Source organism: Rhinopithecus bieti, unplaced genomic scaffold (assembly GCF_001698545.2).
Source record: "Rhinopithecus bieti isolate Rb0 unplaced genomic scaffold, ASM169854v2 scaffold_56100, whole genome shotgun sequence".
NCBI lineage: Eukaryota > Metazoa > Chordata > Mammalia > Primates > Cercopithecidae > Rhinopithecus > Rhinopithecus bieti.
The window spans coordinates 174,180-187,473 of NW_016821518.1; the positions used below are offsets into that span (position 1 = coordinate 174,180).

General features: G+C 53.3%; 1 protein-coding gene across 1 annotated transcript in view; it reads left to right on the forward strand.

Moving 5' to 3' along the window:
* Positions 1-445: 445 nt before the first annotated feature.
* Positions 446-13,294, forward strand: part of LOC108520856 (UDP-GlcNAc:betaGal beta-1,3-N-acetylglucosaminyltransferase-like protein 1) — a 111,511-nt gene continuing 98,662 nt past the window's right edge. The window contains exons 1-8 of the mRNA XM_017860398.1: positions 446-476; positions 2,011-2,066; positions 2,904-3,051; positions 5,801-5,961; positions 6,054-6,102; positions 6,891-6,973; positions 9,706-9,822; positions 9,921-10,020. Coding sequence (XP_017715887.1) covers positions 446-476; positions 2,011-2,066; positions 2,904-3,051; positions 5,801-5,961; positions 6,054-6,102; positions 6,891-6,973; positions 9,706-9,822; positions 9,921-10,020 — 745 coding nt within the window. The remainder of the gene's footprint in view (positions 477-2,010; positions 2,067-2,903; positions 3,052-5,800; positions 5,962-6,053; positions 6,103-6,890; positions 6,974-9,705; positions 9,823-9,920; positions 10,021-13,294) is intronic.

Consider the following 13,294-nt stretch of genomic DNA (forward strand, 5'->3'; position numbering starts at 1 on the left):
TGATGCTGGAGCCTGCTTTTGAAGGACAAGTAGGAATTCACTTTAGGTCCTACCTAAATGAGGGGGTGTTGAGAAGGACAGGGACTGGGTGGCTGCAGCTGTCACCAGCTGAGCCTGGATTCAATCTGCATTTTGTTTGTTTTTGAGACAGAGTCTTGCTGTGTTGCCCAGGCTGGAGTGCAGTGGTGAGATCTCGGCTTATTGCAACTTCCGCCTCCCAGGTTCAAGCAATTCTCGTGCCTCAGCCTCCCAAGAAGCTGGGATTACAGGCATGTGCCACCACATCCTGCTAATTTTTATATATTTAGTAGAGACGGGGTTTTACCATGTTGGCCAGGCTGGTCTCGAACTCCTGACTTCATGTGATCCACCTGCCTCGGCCTCCCAAAGTGCTGGGATTATAGGCATGAGCCACCATGCCCGGCCAGACCTGCATTTTGGAAAGATGGCCCTGTTCACTGTGGATACGCAAGAAGGTGAGGCAGGGAGACCCAGAGGTGGATGTGCCAGGCAGGCCTGGCCCTGCAGGGACCGTGGCACGGGGCAGTAGAGGTGGGTTTTAAGGTGGTGGATCTGCAGGTGCTGGGTGTGCCGGGTGGCAGTGGCTGGAAGCCTCCAGGCCTGTCCTGGTGTGGGATGCCCAGGAGGTACCTCAGGTGTGTGGAGCAGGTTTTGGGCATTGGGATCAGGGTTGTGCCTCCTACCTGGGGGTGCTTGGGCCAAGTCTGCCAGAACAGGGGCCTAAGAGTTCAGAGGGCACCAGAAGAATGCAAAGACCCACTGGCACCAGGCAGGTCATGCTCCATGAATTTGTACATTCAGGCTTTTGGTACCCAAAGTCGGTGTTTCCACAGGGACAGGACCCAAATGGCCATTGAACTCTCCTCTAGCCTGCAAGAGCCAGTGTGGGTCTTGGGCAGCTGACAGCCTCCGGAGGGTGCATGGACAGGCTGGGCAGGGGCATCTTCCTTGCTGGGCACGGCACAGGGGACCAGGTCAGGGTGCAGCTGCATTGGCCACACTGTCTGCTGCGCAGGTTCTGAAGGGCCGTCTACATGTGCGCTGGGGACAGGGCCTTCCCCCAGCAATGGTGCCCCAGCAGCCTGCTGTGAGCCCCGCCTTCTGCAGCAGCGTCAGACTCACACCGTCCTCTTTGGGTCACCAGGGACTTCGGGCTGAGCCCTGCACCTTTAGTAGCTGAATAACCTATATTTGTTCTCAAGGCCTGGCCTGGGCTCCCCTGCCCCAGCCTCTCCGGCCCCTCTCATGTCCCACGTGGGCTCTTAGGACTCCCTGTGTAGACAGCACCCGCCACCCCACATTAGAACTATGGACTCATCTTTCCCTCTAGACTGTGGCAGGCACCACAGTGAGAAATGCGCTTTCTATCTCGGTCCAGCGCACTCTGGCATAGAACGTGCAAAACCAACACAAGCTTTACAAATCAGTGCAGCTCTTACTATATGAGACAGACTCAGATTTTATTTTTAGGAATTGCCAGTTAGAGCCCAGTGTACTGACCCCTTGACCCCTGGTATAACAGCCACGACCTGCAATTTGCAAACTACCCGGGGCCCTGGCACCGATCCCATCCCAGAGAGGATGCACAGGAATGTTTGAGGACTCCATCCAGTCACGGGGATGGCTGGGCAGCCAGCTCCTTCGGTGATCCACGCCAACACCGCCCCGCCTCCCTGCCGACTTGGTGGGCCAGGTGCACGTGGCGGCTTCTCAGGCCGGCGGTCATGTCTGTGCACTGACTGTGTGAAGCCGTGGCACTGAGCACCCCTCAGTCAGCAGCGCAATGTGGGGAGGGGTGGTGCGGCTCCCCAGGTCGGCCAGGCGTCTCGCCCGCATCGGCCAAAGTGGACTTTTGCCTCCACTCTGCCATGAGGAATGGATGCCTCTGTGGGCACCATGGCTGGCATGCCAGGGCCACTTGGCCAGGACGTGGCAGAGCTGAGAGCAGGTCCCAGTGTGGCCCCTGGACTGGCTTCACGCCCTGTCCAGATGTGGCTGCTCCCACGGCCTGGCATCACACCTGCTTCTCAGCAGCTGTCTTTCATGTGAGCTGACAGGGCCATCTGGGGAGGACGCCCGAGGGAGGCCGAGGCGGATGCGGGGGCGGCTCCAGCTTTGACAGTGATGTCAGGGGCACCACGGGGCCCTCACAAGGTCTCATGCAAGACGCAGAGGTGCCCTGGAATGTCCTGCTTCCCATTTATCCTCAGCATTCTCTCAGGCACCAGTCGATCCCAGACCTTTCTCCCACGTGTGAAAAACGTTGCATATCTCATGAGAGTGAGTTCCATAAATCTTGCTTGCAGCCCCCATGAGACGCCTTCCGCTCCTGTTTAGGAGAGCGTCTCATTGAACAAGGAACATTGTTCAGCACAGGCCTTTCTTGTCCACGTCAGCTGCTAACACAGGTGGCCCCACATTGAGCGTGACTGGGGCTGCACCACTCAGTGTCCGCAGGCACCTGCCACCCACCGCAGATTCTCTCCAGACTTGAAGAGCTGTGGGCTTAGATCACCTCCGAACCCGTCTCGAGTGCTGAGTGTGCAGCAGGGCAGCTCCAGCTCACGAGGCCGTCCCTGGAGGTGAGGCTCAGTCTCATTGCAAGTCTCCTCCTCCTGCCAGCCTGACAGCCCGCTCCTCTGAGTCAGCCCGTCCCACCCTCCGGGTCCTAACTCCAGTTTCTGGAGAGCGGCCTCCGCTGTGAGAAGAGCCTCAGGCCTCGGGACACCTGTGGGATCCTGTAGTCACCCCCCCAGGGCCAGGGGAGTAAATGCCCTGAGGAGCACCTCCAGCTGACAACAAGCAGAGGCTCCTCACTGCTCAGAGGGAAAATTCTCCAGGCTTGTGGAGGTCCAGGGTCCGGCCCTCAACGCGGCCCTCAGCACAGGACGCTGGTCCTGGCCCGCTCGCTCCTTCCCGGCCCCTGCCCCAGCCTCCTGGGCATGAAACGCTCCATGTACAAGCCCCTGACTCCGGCTCCGCGTTCTGGGCTCGGGCGGGACGGGGAAATCCAAGCAAACATTGTCCCTGGTACTCGATGCTCCCCTAGAATCCACAGCCAGCATCTGCCTGGCTGATCACAGAACGCTTCTTGTGACAGGAACCTCATCCCTTCCTGCAGGCCTGGGAAGGAAAGCAGACTCTGGCTTCAGTTCAGTCATGCAGCACTGGGCTTGAATGAGGTATCTGCAGTGCTTGGAAGTTTGGAGAGGCTCAGCCAGTCGGATCTCCTCTTTCCAGAAGGCCTGAGGGTACAGGTTGGTGGAGCCAACACTGATTGCCACCTTGTGCAAGGCGCTGGGCAGGGCCTTGGTTCCTTCAAGGGGCCACATGGGGCTGTCCCTTCCCTCTGACATGTCATAGAATTTCACGGATCTGCAGAATGCCATCACCTCGACTTCTCTGTCCAGGCTCTGCAATTCACAGGCTTGACTTTCCTTCCGTCGCCCCCAGAGCTCCCGTCCAGTACACCCACCCCCGATTCACCATCATCCCCCTGAATCGCCATAGGGTTTTCCTGTGCCATTCGAATCCCCAACGGGTCTGAATCCTAGGAATGTGGGCCACTAAAAAATGGAACTCGAGGGACCACATCCGCACTTGGTCTACTGTCCTGGAGACCTTTTCATTTATTTTTTGTAGATTACCTTTTTAAAAAGCATGGGCTGCAACTCCTCGATGAGACATTAAATCCACATGGTGAGTCACAGTCAGCCTTTAAATACCTGAGACAGAGTAGAAGAGATGACCTCAGTGCACACGGCCGAACAGCCCGGCTGCCCTCGTGGGCTGCTTTGTTATGGGGGTGCTGTGGTCACCACGCGCAGCCTCGTACAGTCTCAAACAACCCTGACCTCCAGGCAGCACCCACTGCCTAAGGGAGGTCGAACCAGGTCTGCTGAGGTTCATCCCCTCTGGAGACGGCACACGAAGGTCTTGGGGATCAGGCTGTCTCAGGAACCCATCTGGCTCTCATCTTTCAGGCTTGAACTCAGCCCTCACTAGCTGCACTCATGGCAGAATCATTCTTACTGGGGACCCAGTGTCCCCCAAGTCTAACACCGTCTGTGCAGACCTGCAGGGAATCTCTGCCTTCCCACCCAGCACTGACGGGCTGCTGTGCAGTTCCTCGATTTGGAGACCTGGGGTCTTGGTCCATTTGTGCTGCTGTAACAAAATGCCGCAGACCATGTGATGAATAAACAACAAAAATGTGCTGCACACAATTCTGGAGGCCAACAAGTCCAGGGATCCCAGGCTCCAGCAGATCTGGTGTTTGGGTGACAACCTGTTCCCCAGAGGAATAGTCACCAGTCGGATCCAGGCGTCAGCAGATCTGGTGTTTGGTGACAACCTGTTCCCCAGAGATAGCACCTTCTACGGGTCCTCACATGGAGGAAGGACACAAAGGCTCCTTCAAGTCTGGTAGAGGGGCACCCATCCATCTTGAGAGGAGAGCCCTCACGGCCCAGTCACCTGCTTAAAGCCCCATCTCCTAACCATATCACCTTGGGGGTTGGGGTCAACATATTGTTTGGGGGGACACACACATTGAGACCACTGCACCTACTCCAGGCCCCTGGCAATTGGTACTGAGGCCTCTCCATATAGCCAGTATTCACCAAAACTTTTGCATAAACAATTAAAAATAAAGAAAACTGGTCATCTGCAATGGCTGTCATTGGTAATCCCAGCAGTCTGGGAGGCCAGGAGCTCGAGACCAGTCTGAGCAACAGCGAGACCCCATCTCTACAAAAATAAAATAAAATAAATAAATATAACTGCCCACTCAGTGAACCCAAAGCTGTGGGGCATCTTGTGTCACTTCCTCCGCTGCTGCCCACATGACGCTGTTCATCTTTCCTCACCACCTCACTTCCCTCTGAATGAAGACCACACAACCTCAACCCAGCCAGCTCTGAGGTCCCAGGCCCCCCGTCCTGTGCCTCTCCAGGGTAGGGTGTCAGTGCCTTCGGTCCAGGCCCTCTGCCGGCCTCTCCCTGAGGATCTCCCTACTGCCAGGGCAGTGATCTCAGGCCCCACCACCCTTGGATTTCAGGACCCCGCCCCTGCAACCTTGCATTTCTGAAATGCACCTTGGCACTTTGAATGTTCCCAAAGAGGAGATTCTAATCAAATTTGAATTAGGGGGAAGTCAGTGAAAAGCAAATTTCTGGCAGCAGGAAATGTGCAGGAAGGAAGGTGGGAGGCCAGCCTAGTTCTGGATACCGTGTGCTGTGGAGGTGCAGAAGCCATCTGTGGCCCCTCACCTCTGGCCCTTACCACCTTGTCATGAGCCTACAGTGCATTCTGGCAGCTACAGGGCTACTTTTTACCGAGTCCTTTACAATGAAGTGACTCCTCGTACCCCAACCTCTGGAGAACATGAGGTCCTTGGAAGCAAATTCTCAGGTTGCTTTTGCTAAAGTGTAAATAAGGCTGCATTTTCACTCATGTGACTTAAGCATTCCACTTGCAAAACAGGCTTTGCAGACAAGGAGGCAATTTAAGGAAAAAGAATCATCTACGAAGTGATGCTTAACAGAAGTTTGGCTTTGTTGTAACGGTTAATTGACAGAATGGTTTGCATTCAATCTTAGTTTTACACAGTCAAGGATTTGTCCAGGAAGGGCTGCGTACAGCCGTGCTCATTAATTGTGAATTACTCATTACTTCAGATCAGCTGGAACAAATCACAAGTGGGCTTAATCTCTGTGTGCAGGCAGCACAGGGCTAATGGCAGCAGTCCCTTTGATTGACCCCACGGCCCTGTCCCCAGTCAACCTCCTCCAAGCAGGGAGGTTCCAGAGGCCTTACAGCCGCCTGGGAGACCTCTCATGGCAGGCCGCTCCCCTGACAAGTTCAGGACTGCTGGGGTTCCCGGCCGCGCGTTCAGGACTCACATCTGGAGATATCCGCTCTGTGCTCCTCCAGTACAAGGTTAGATACAGATGGGGCCTGGCCTGTGTTCCCGGCCGGGAAGGCCACCTCCAAGCTCCTCCAGATTCTGGCCGCCTTCTCCGGATTCCCAGCAGTTCCCAAGGCTGCATGGGGAGGTGGAAATGAGGGCAAAGGTGGAGGGTACCTGGAGCCACTGGGCTCATGTCTTTCCTCGGGCACCCCTCCTCCTGGGGGGCCTCCTGGTGGGGTCACGGCCTCACTCCTGAGCACCCCTCCTCCTGGGGGGCCTCCTGGTGGGCTCAGGGCCTCACTCCTGGACACCCCTCCTCCTGGGGCACCTCACGATGGGGTCAGAGCCTCATTCCCGGCTACCCCTCCTCCTAGGGGAGTTAACCCTGGGCACCCCTCCCCCTGGGGGACCTCCCAGTGGGGTCAGGACCTCATTTTGGGCACCCCTCCTCCTGGAGGACCTCACGGTGGGGTCAGGGCCTCACCCCTCACCCCCATCCTGGGGCCGTCGCGTGTCCTGCACGCCCTGCTGTCCCCACTCCCCTCGTCCTTCCCGGTCAGGTGGCACAGCCCGGGTGAAATGCAACGACTCTTTTACACATCAGCCTCGTTTGAGGCTTTACAGCAACCTCCAGGCCGCCTGGCTTGGGTTTGCAGCGCGGCGCCCTCGCACAGCCCCACCTTCCCCGCGGCGGCGTCTACTGGGGACCAGAGATTGGGACGCCCGCCCGAGGGGAGGGCAGGAGGCTTCCACGGACAAGGAGGAGGCCCCAGAGGTGACCCGGGGCCGGGGCGTGGCCCAGTGCGGAAGGCGGAGGCCGCGACCTCCCGGCCCCGCCCCACGCCTAGCAGCCCCGCCCCTACCCCGCCCCTCGGGCAGGTCCATCCCGATGGACGCCGCTCTGCACCAATCGGAGGCTGTCTGGTCTCAGACCCGCCTCCTGGTGCCGCCTGCGCAGGCGCCGTAGGCCGAAGCGGCGGGGCAAGCGCAGCCGGCGTGGGCGGGGCGTCGGAGGAGCGCCAGGCCATGCAGCCCCACGTGGTAGGTGCCATCGGGGAGGGCGTCCCGCCGCTCAGCCTGGGTCCTCGCGTCCCTCACCCCGCCCTCCAGGCCTCTCCCGTTCCGGGGTCCGCAGCCCCGCACCGCCTCTCGGGCTCGCCTCCGGGGCCTCCACCCTGAGCAGCCCTTAGGCCCTGCGGGCGAGCGCGGCTGCGCGTGCGGGGGCGCTCGGGATTGGAGCCCACGGGGCGCGGCCGAGATCTGCAGCTCCGGCTGCGCTTCCTGCTCCCAGTCCCGCGAACGCTGCCTCCTCACCGACCTTCCTCGTTATGATTTTGAAGCTTTGGGGCTAGGAGCTCAGGCAGTTCCCAGTTCTCCCTCACCTGGTCGTGGGGTGGACGGACGGCCCACCTACCTCGTCCCCGCCCGCCTGCCTGCCCCGCGCTCCTTCCCCGCGCCGGCACACCTGCCTCGCTCCCGCCTCACCTGCCTCGCTCCCGCGCACCTGCCCCAAGCCTGCACACCTGCCCCACACCCCACACTCGTGCCCCGCGCACCTGCCTCGCCTCCGCACCCGACACACCTGGTCTGCACACCTGTCCTGCGCTCCACACACCTGGTCTGCAGACTTGCCCCACACCCTGTACGCTGTCCGCACCCGCACACCTCCCCATGCCCCACACACCTGCCTGCACACCTGTCCGTGTGCCCCCACACAACCCCGTGCCCCACACATCTGCCCTCACACATTCCCGGAACGCTTGCCCATGACCCACATACCTGTCTTGTGCCTGCACCCCTGCTTCACACACCTGCTCTGCGTCCTGCATACATGCCCGTGCCCTACCCTTGCCTATGCACCTGCCCTGCACACCTGACTGCATATCCCACACACCTACCCGCAACCTGCTCAGTGCCCACACACCTGCCTATGTGCCCAGCACTTACCCTAACACCTGCCCTGAAAACCTGCCCACAAGTCCCAGACACTTTCCCCATGCTGCCGGGAGAGGCAGAAGCAGAGGGCCTCGGGGTTCAGACCCAGCCAATAGACTGATGCAGTGAACAACCACAGAGGTGTAGGATCAGCAGTCGCCCAAAGGCTCAGCATGTTTCTTGTTTTTGTTGTTGTTGTTTTTTAATTCCAGCCTTTTTTCTTGTTTATTCCAGTCTTACTAAAATTGGGGACTGATTAATCAAGATCTATCTTTGATAGAAGCATTATATTTTGTAGATCTTGAGAAAAATTATTTCCTTCTTTTCCTTTAAGTAAATCCAAACTAAGGTAAATTTGTAAATAAATTAGGGAACTCGTTTTATTTATTTATTTATTTTTTAACAGAGTTTCACTCTCGTTGCCCAGGCTGGAGTGCAGTGGCGCGCTCTCGGCTCACCGCAACCTCTGCCTCCCGGGTTCAAGCGTTTCTCCTGCCTCAGCCTCCTGAGTAGCCGGGATTACAGGCATGCACCACCATACCAGGATAATTTTGTATTTTTAGTAGAGATGGGGTTTCTCCATGTTGGTCAGGCTGGTCTTGAACTACTGACCTCAGATGATCCACCCGCCTTGGACCCGCAAAGTGCTGGGATTACAGGCGTGAACTACTGCGCCCAGCCAGAACTTGTTTTATTCATATAAACTAAGTCCAGGAAGGGATAGAGTGAGGTTTCATTTATAAAGAACTTGACTAAATTGTGTTTTCAACACAATTTCAACTTTTCCTTTCTGGATATAAATTAAGGGTGAGGACAGACTAATATCTGAGTATTGCTCTGTATCACTTAATGTTATAATGTATAAAATTAAGGCCTAACTCCTGTTAAGTCAGTTGTTTTGTTGGCATTGGGTTTCACTGGTTTTGCTCCATCCCACTTTAGAAGTTTTTGTTTTGGGCTTCATGAGAAAAGGATAATGCTAGTACCAAGTCAGCCCGAAACGAAGGCAGAACAGAGGAATCCAGAGATGGACCTCAGGACTCCCGTTTGCTCAGCTCGGTTCTCTGAACACCGCCTGCCCGATACTTTGTTAAAACATTGTTTTTTGTGGGCCAGGGGTTACTTAAAGGGGTTACTTTGTTGCAGATTTTCTAACATGGTTTGCTGAAATGCTTATTCCACCTAGAAAATGACCAACCAGTTATTTCCGTGAGTGGGTTGGAAGATACCCAGATACTTGTTTCAACCAAAATGATGTTTCTGATCAGTCATTGGAAAACTTATGATTTACCATTGAATTGGGAACAGTTTGATGCCTTTCAGTTTTTTTTTTGTTTTTGTTTTTGTTTGTTTTTTGTTGTTTTTTTTTGAGACAGAGTCTTACTCTGTCGCCCAGGCTGGAGTGCAGTGGCGCGATCTCAGCTCACTGCAGCCTCCGTCTCCCAGGATCACGCCATTCTCCTACCTCAACTTCCCGAGTAGCTGGGACTACAGGCGCCTGCCACCATGCCTGGCTAATTTTTTGTATTTTTAGTAGATACGGGGTTTCACTGTGTTAGGCAGGATGGTCTCTATCTCCTGACCTCGTGATCTACCCGCCTCGGCCTCCCAAAGTCCTTCCAGTTTTTTTTTCCCCCTTTCAAAAGCATATGGAAGGCAGTTCAGGGAAAGCTAAGGCATAAAAAATCTTATGAGCATGTTAAGAGCCTGGAGAGAAGGAGTGGACACCTTTTGTTTGTCACGGCATATGTGCGGATGGTGAAGGGGAGGTAAATTAGAGCCATGGAAAGGGAACTAAGTTTACACACTTCTATTAATCCATTTTTTTTGAATTCCAGTCTATTATCCTCCCAGTCCACAATGCTGAACCATGGCTGGATGAATGTTTGAGGTCTGTTTTGCAGCAGGACTTTGAAGGCACGATGGAGCTGTCTGTTTTCAATGATGCCAGTAAGGTTTGTATCAACTTCCTGTCGGGTGACTCAGCCCCAGTGTCAGCAACGGTTGACTGTTCTGAGGGCAGTTTCCTGACCTGCCAGCGTTCTGCTTTCAGGACAAGTCTGGGGCTATCATTGAAAAATGGAGAGTGAAACTGGAAGATTCTGGTGTCCACGTGATCATTGGGGGGCACGATTCTCCTTCTCCCCGAGGCGGTAAGTAAACATGCTTAGATTATTAGACTATAACTCGTGGTTTCTTATCAACTTACATACTGAAACAGTTTCTTGTTGTTCAAATACTGACAAAAATTATCCTAGTGGTAACTGGGTCTGCCACTTATTAAGAACCTAGTAGAGGCCAGGCGCGGTGGCTCACAACTCTAATCCCAGCACTTTGGGAGGCCAAGACAGGCAGATCACTTGAGGTCAGGCGTTCAAGACCAGCCTGGACAACATGGGGAAACCCTATCTTTACCAAAAAATGCAAAAATTAGCCAGTTGTAGTGGCACATGCCTGTAATCCCAGCTATTTGGGAGACTGAGGCAGGAGAATTGCTTGAACCCAGGAGGCAGATGTTGCAGTGAACCAAGATCATGCCGTTGCACTCCAGCCTGGGTGACAGAGCAAGACTCCATCTCAAAAAGGAGAGAGAGAGAGAGAGAAAGAGAGAGGAAGGAAGGAAGGAAGGAAGGAGGGAGGGAGGGAGGGAGGGGAGAAAGAAAGACAAAGAGAAAAGAAAGAAAGGAAAGAAAGAACCTAGTAGACCTAAAATTTCTTCTTCTTGGGTAGGGATTTACTACTATGATCTGAATCTCTTTGTCCACCTCCCCGCAAATTCGTATTTGAAACCCCTGTGGTGACAGTATTAGAATGATGTTAGGTGGGAACTTTGGGAGGTGATTACGACATGAGGGTGGGGCCTCATGAATGAGATTAGGGCCCTTATAAAAGAGGCCCCACAGAGCTCCCTCACCCCTCCTGCTCTGTCAGAACACAGGGAGAAGGCACCTGTGTGAGCCAGGAAGTGGCCCTCACCAGACACTGACTCTGCTGGAGCATTACTCTTCGATTTCCCAGCCTCCAGAACTGTGAAAAACCCCTTCTGCCACCCAGTCTGTGGTGTTCTGCAGTGGCACACCAGTTCTTCTGTCCCCAGCGACCACTCATCTGCTTTCTGTCTCTGTAGATTTGCCTATTCTGGACGTTTCATATGAATGGAGTAAGGTTACATGTGCTCTTTTGTAACTGGCTTCATTTAGCAAAAAGAAATTTTTTTTTTTTTGGAGACAGAGTCTCGCTCTGTTGCCCAGGCTGGAGTGCAGTGGCGTGATCTCAGCTCACTGCAAGCTCTGCCTCCCGGGTTCACGCCATTCTGCTGCCTCAGCCTCCCGAGTAGGTGGGACTACAGGTGCCCGCCACCTCGCCCGGCTAATTTTTTGTATTTTTAGCAGAGACTGGGTTTCACCGTGTTAGCCAGGATGGTCTCGATCTCCTGACCTCGTGATCCACCTGCCTCGGCCTCCCAAAGTGCTGAGATTACAGGTGTGAGCCACCGCGCCCGGCGCTAGCGAAATGTTTTAACGTTCCTCTGTGCTATGGTGTGTATCAGGGCTCCGTTCCTCGTTACGGGAGGATAACACTCAGTCGTGCATGTGTACCAGGTTTTGTGTAATGTTTTAACGTTCCTCTGTGCTGTGGCGTGTATCAGGGCTCCGTTCCTCGTTACGGGAGGATAACACTCAGTTGTACGTGTGTACCAGGTTTTGTGTGTCCATATTTTAGGCAACGGACGTTTGGGTTGTTCTCCTCTTGGCTGCTGCGGATGGTGACAGTATGAACCTTTGTGTACGGTTGTTGTTTGAACCCTGGTTTTCAAATCCTTTGGGTATATTCCTTGGTGTAGAATTTCTGGCTCATATTGTAATTCTGTGTTTAACATACTGAAGAGCTGCCAGACTTTTCCACAGTGGATGCATTTTACATTCCTACCAGCAATGTATGAACGTTCCAATTTCTACATATCCTCATCAATACTTGTTATTTTCTGTTTTTTTAATTACAGCCATGCTGGTGGGTGTGAAGTGGCATCTCATTGTGGTTTCAATTTGAATTTGCTTGTTGACTAAAGATGTTGTACCTCTTTTCATGTGCTTGTGGGCCATTTGTATATCTTTCTTGGGCCAGGTGTGTGGTGACTCACGCCTGTAATCCCGGCACTTTGGGAGGCTGAGACGGGCGGATCACCTGAGGGCAGGAGTTTGAGACCAGCCTGGCCAACACAGTGAAACCCCATCTCTACTAAAAATACAAAAATTAGCCAGGCGTGGTGGTGGGCACCTGTAATCCCAGCTACTCAGGAGGCTGAGGCAAGAGAATTGCTTGAACCCGGGAGGCGGAGGTTGCAGTGAGCCGAGATAGCACCATTGCACTCCAGCTTGGGTGACAGAGTGAGACTCCATCTCAAAATAAATAATAAAAAATAAATGGGCCGGGTTTGGTGGGTCATGCCTGTTATCCCAGCACTTTGGGAGGCCAAGTTGGGTGGATCACCAGAGGTCAGGAGTTCGAGACCAGGTTGCCCAATATGGTGAAACCCCGTCTCTACTAAAAATACAAAAATTAGCTTGGCATAATGGCCCCTGCCTGTAATCCCAGCTACTTGGGAGGTTGAGGCAGGAAAATTGCTTGAACCCAGGATGCAGAGGTTGCTGTGAGCTGAGATTGTGCCATTGGACTCCAGCCTGTCCACAAGAGCAAAACTCCATCTCAAAAAATAATAAATAAATAAATGTATGTATGTATATCTTCCTTGAAGAAATGTTTATTCAAGTATTTTGACCATTTTAAAAATTGAGCTATATGTGTTTTCATTGTTGAATTGTAAGAGCTCCTTATATGTTCTGGATACTGGAGCTTTATTATATATAATTTGCAATTTTTTCCCCATTCTTTGGGTTATCTTTTCACCCTCTCAAGAATGTCCTTTGATGCACAAAAGACTTATGATTTTGATGAAGACAAAAATCTCATTTATCTATTATTTCTTTTGTGGCTTTTGGTGTCATTTCTAAGAAGCCGCAGCTAAATCAAGGTCATGAAGATTTTATCCATATGTTTTCTTCAGAGTTATACTTGAAGCTCTTATATTTAGGCCTTTGATCCATTTTGACTTAATTTTTATATATGGTTTGAGGCAAAGGTCCAGCTTCATTCTTTTGTATGTAGATACTCAGTTTTTCCAACACCGTTTAAAAGACTATTCTTTCTCCATTGAATTGTCTTGGTCAAAAATCCATTAACCATAAATGTATGGATCCATTCCTAGACTCCAAATTCTGTCTTGTTGGTCCGTATGTCTGTCCTTACATGACTGTCTCATCGGTCCGTATGTCTGTCCTCACACCAGTGTCTCGTCGGTCCGTATGTCTGTCCTCACACCAGTGTCTCGTCGGTCCGTGTGTCTGTCCTCACACCAGTGTCTCGTCG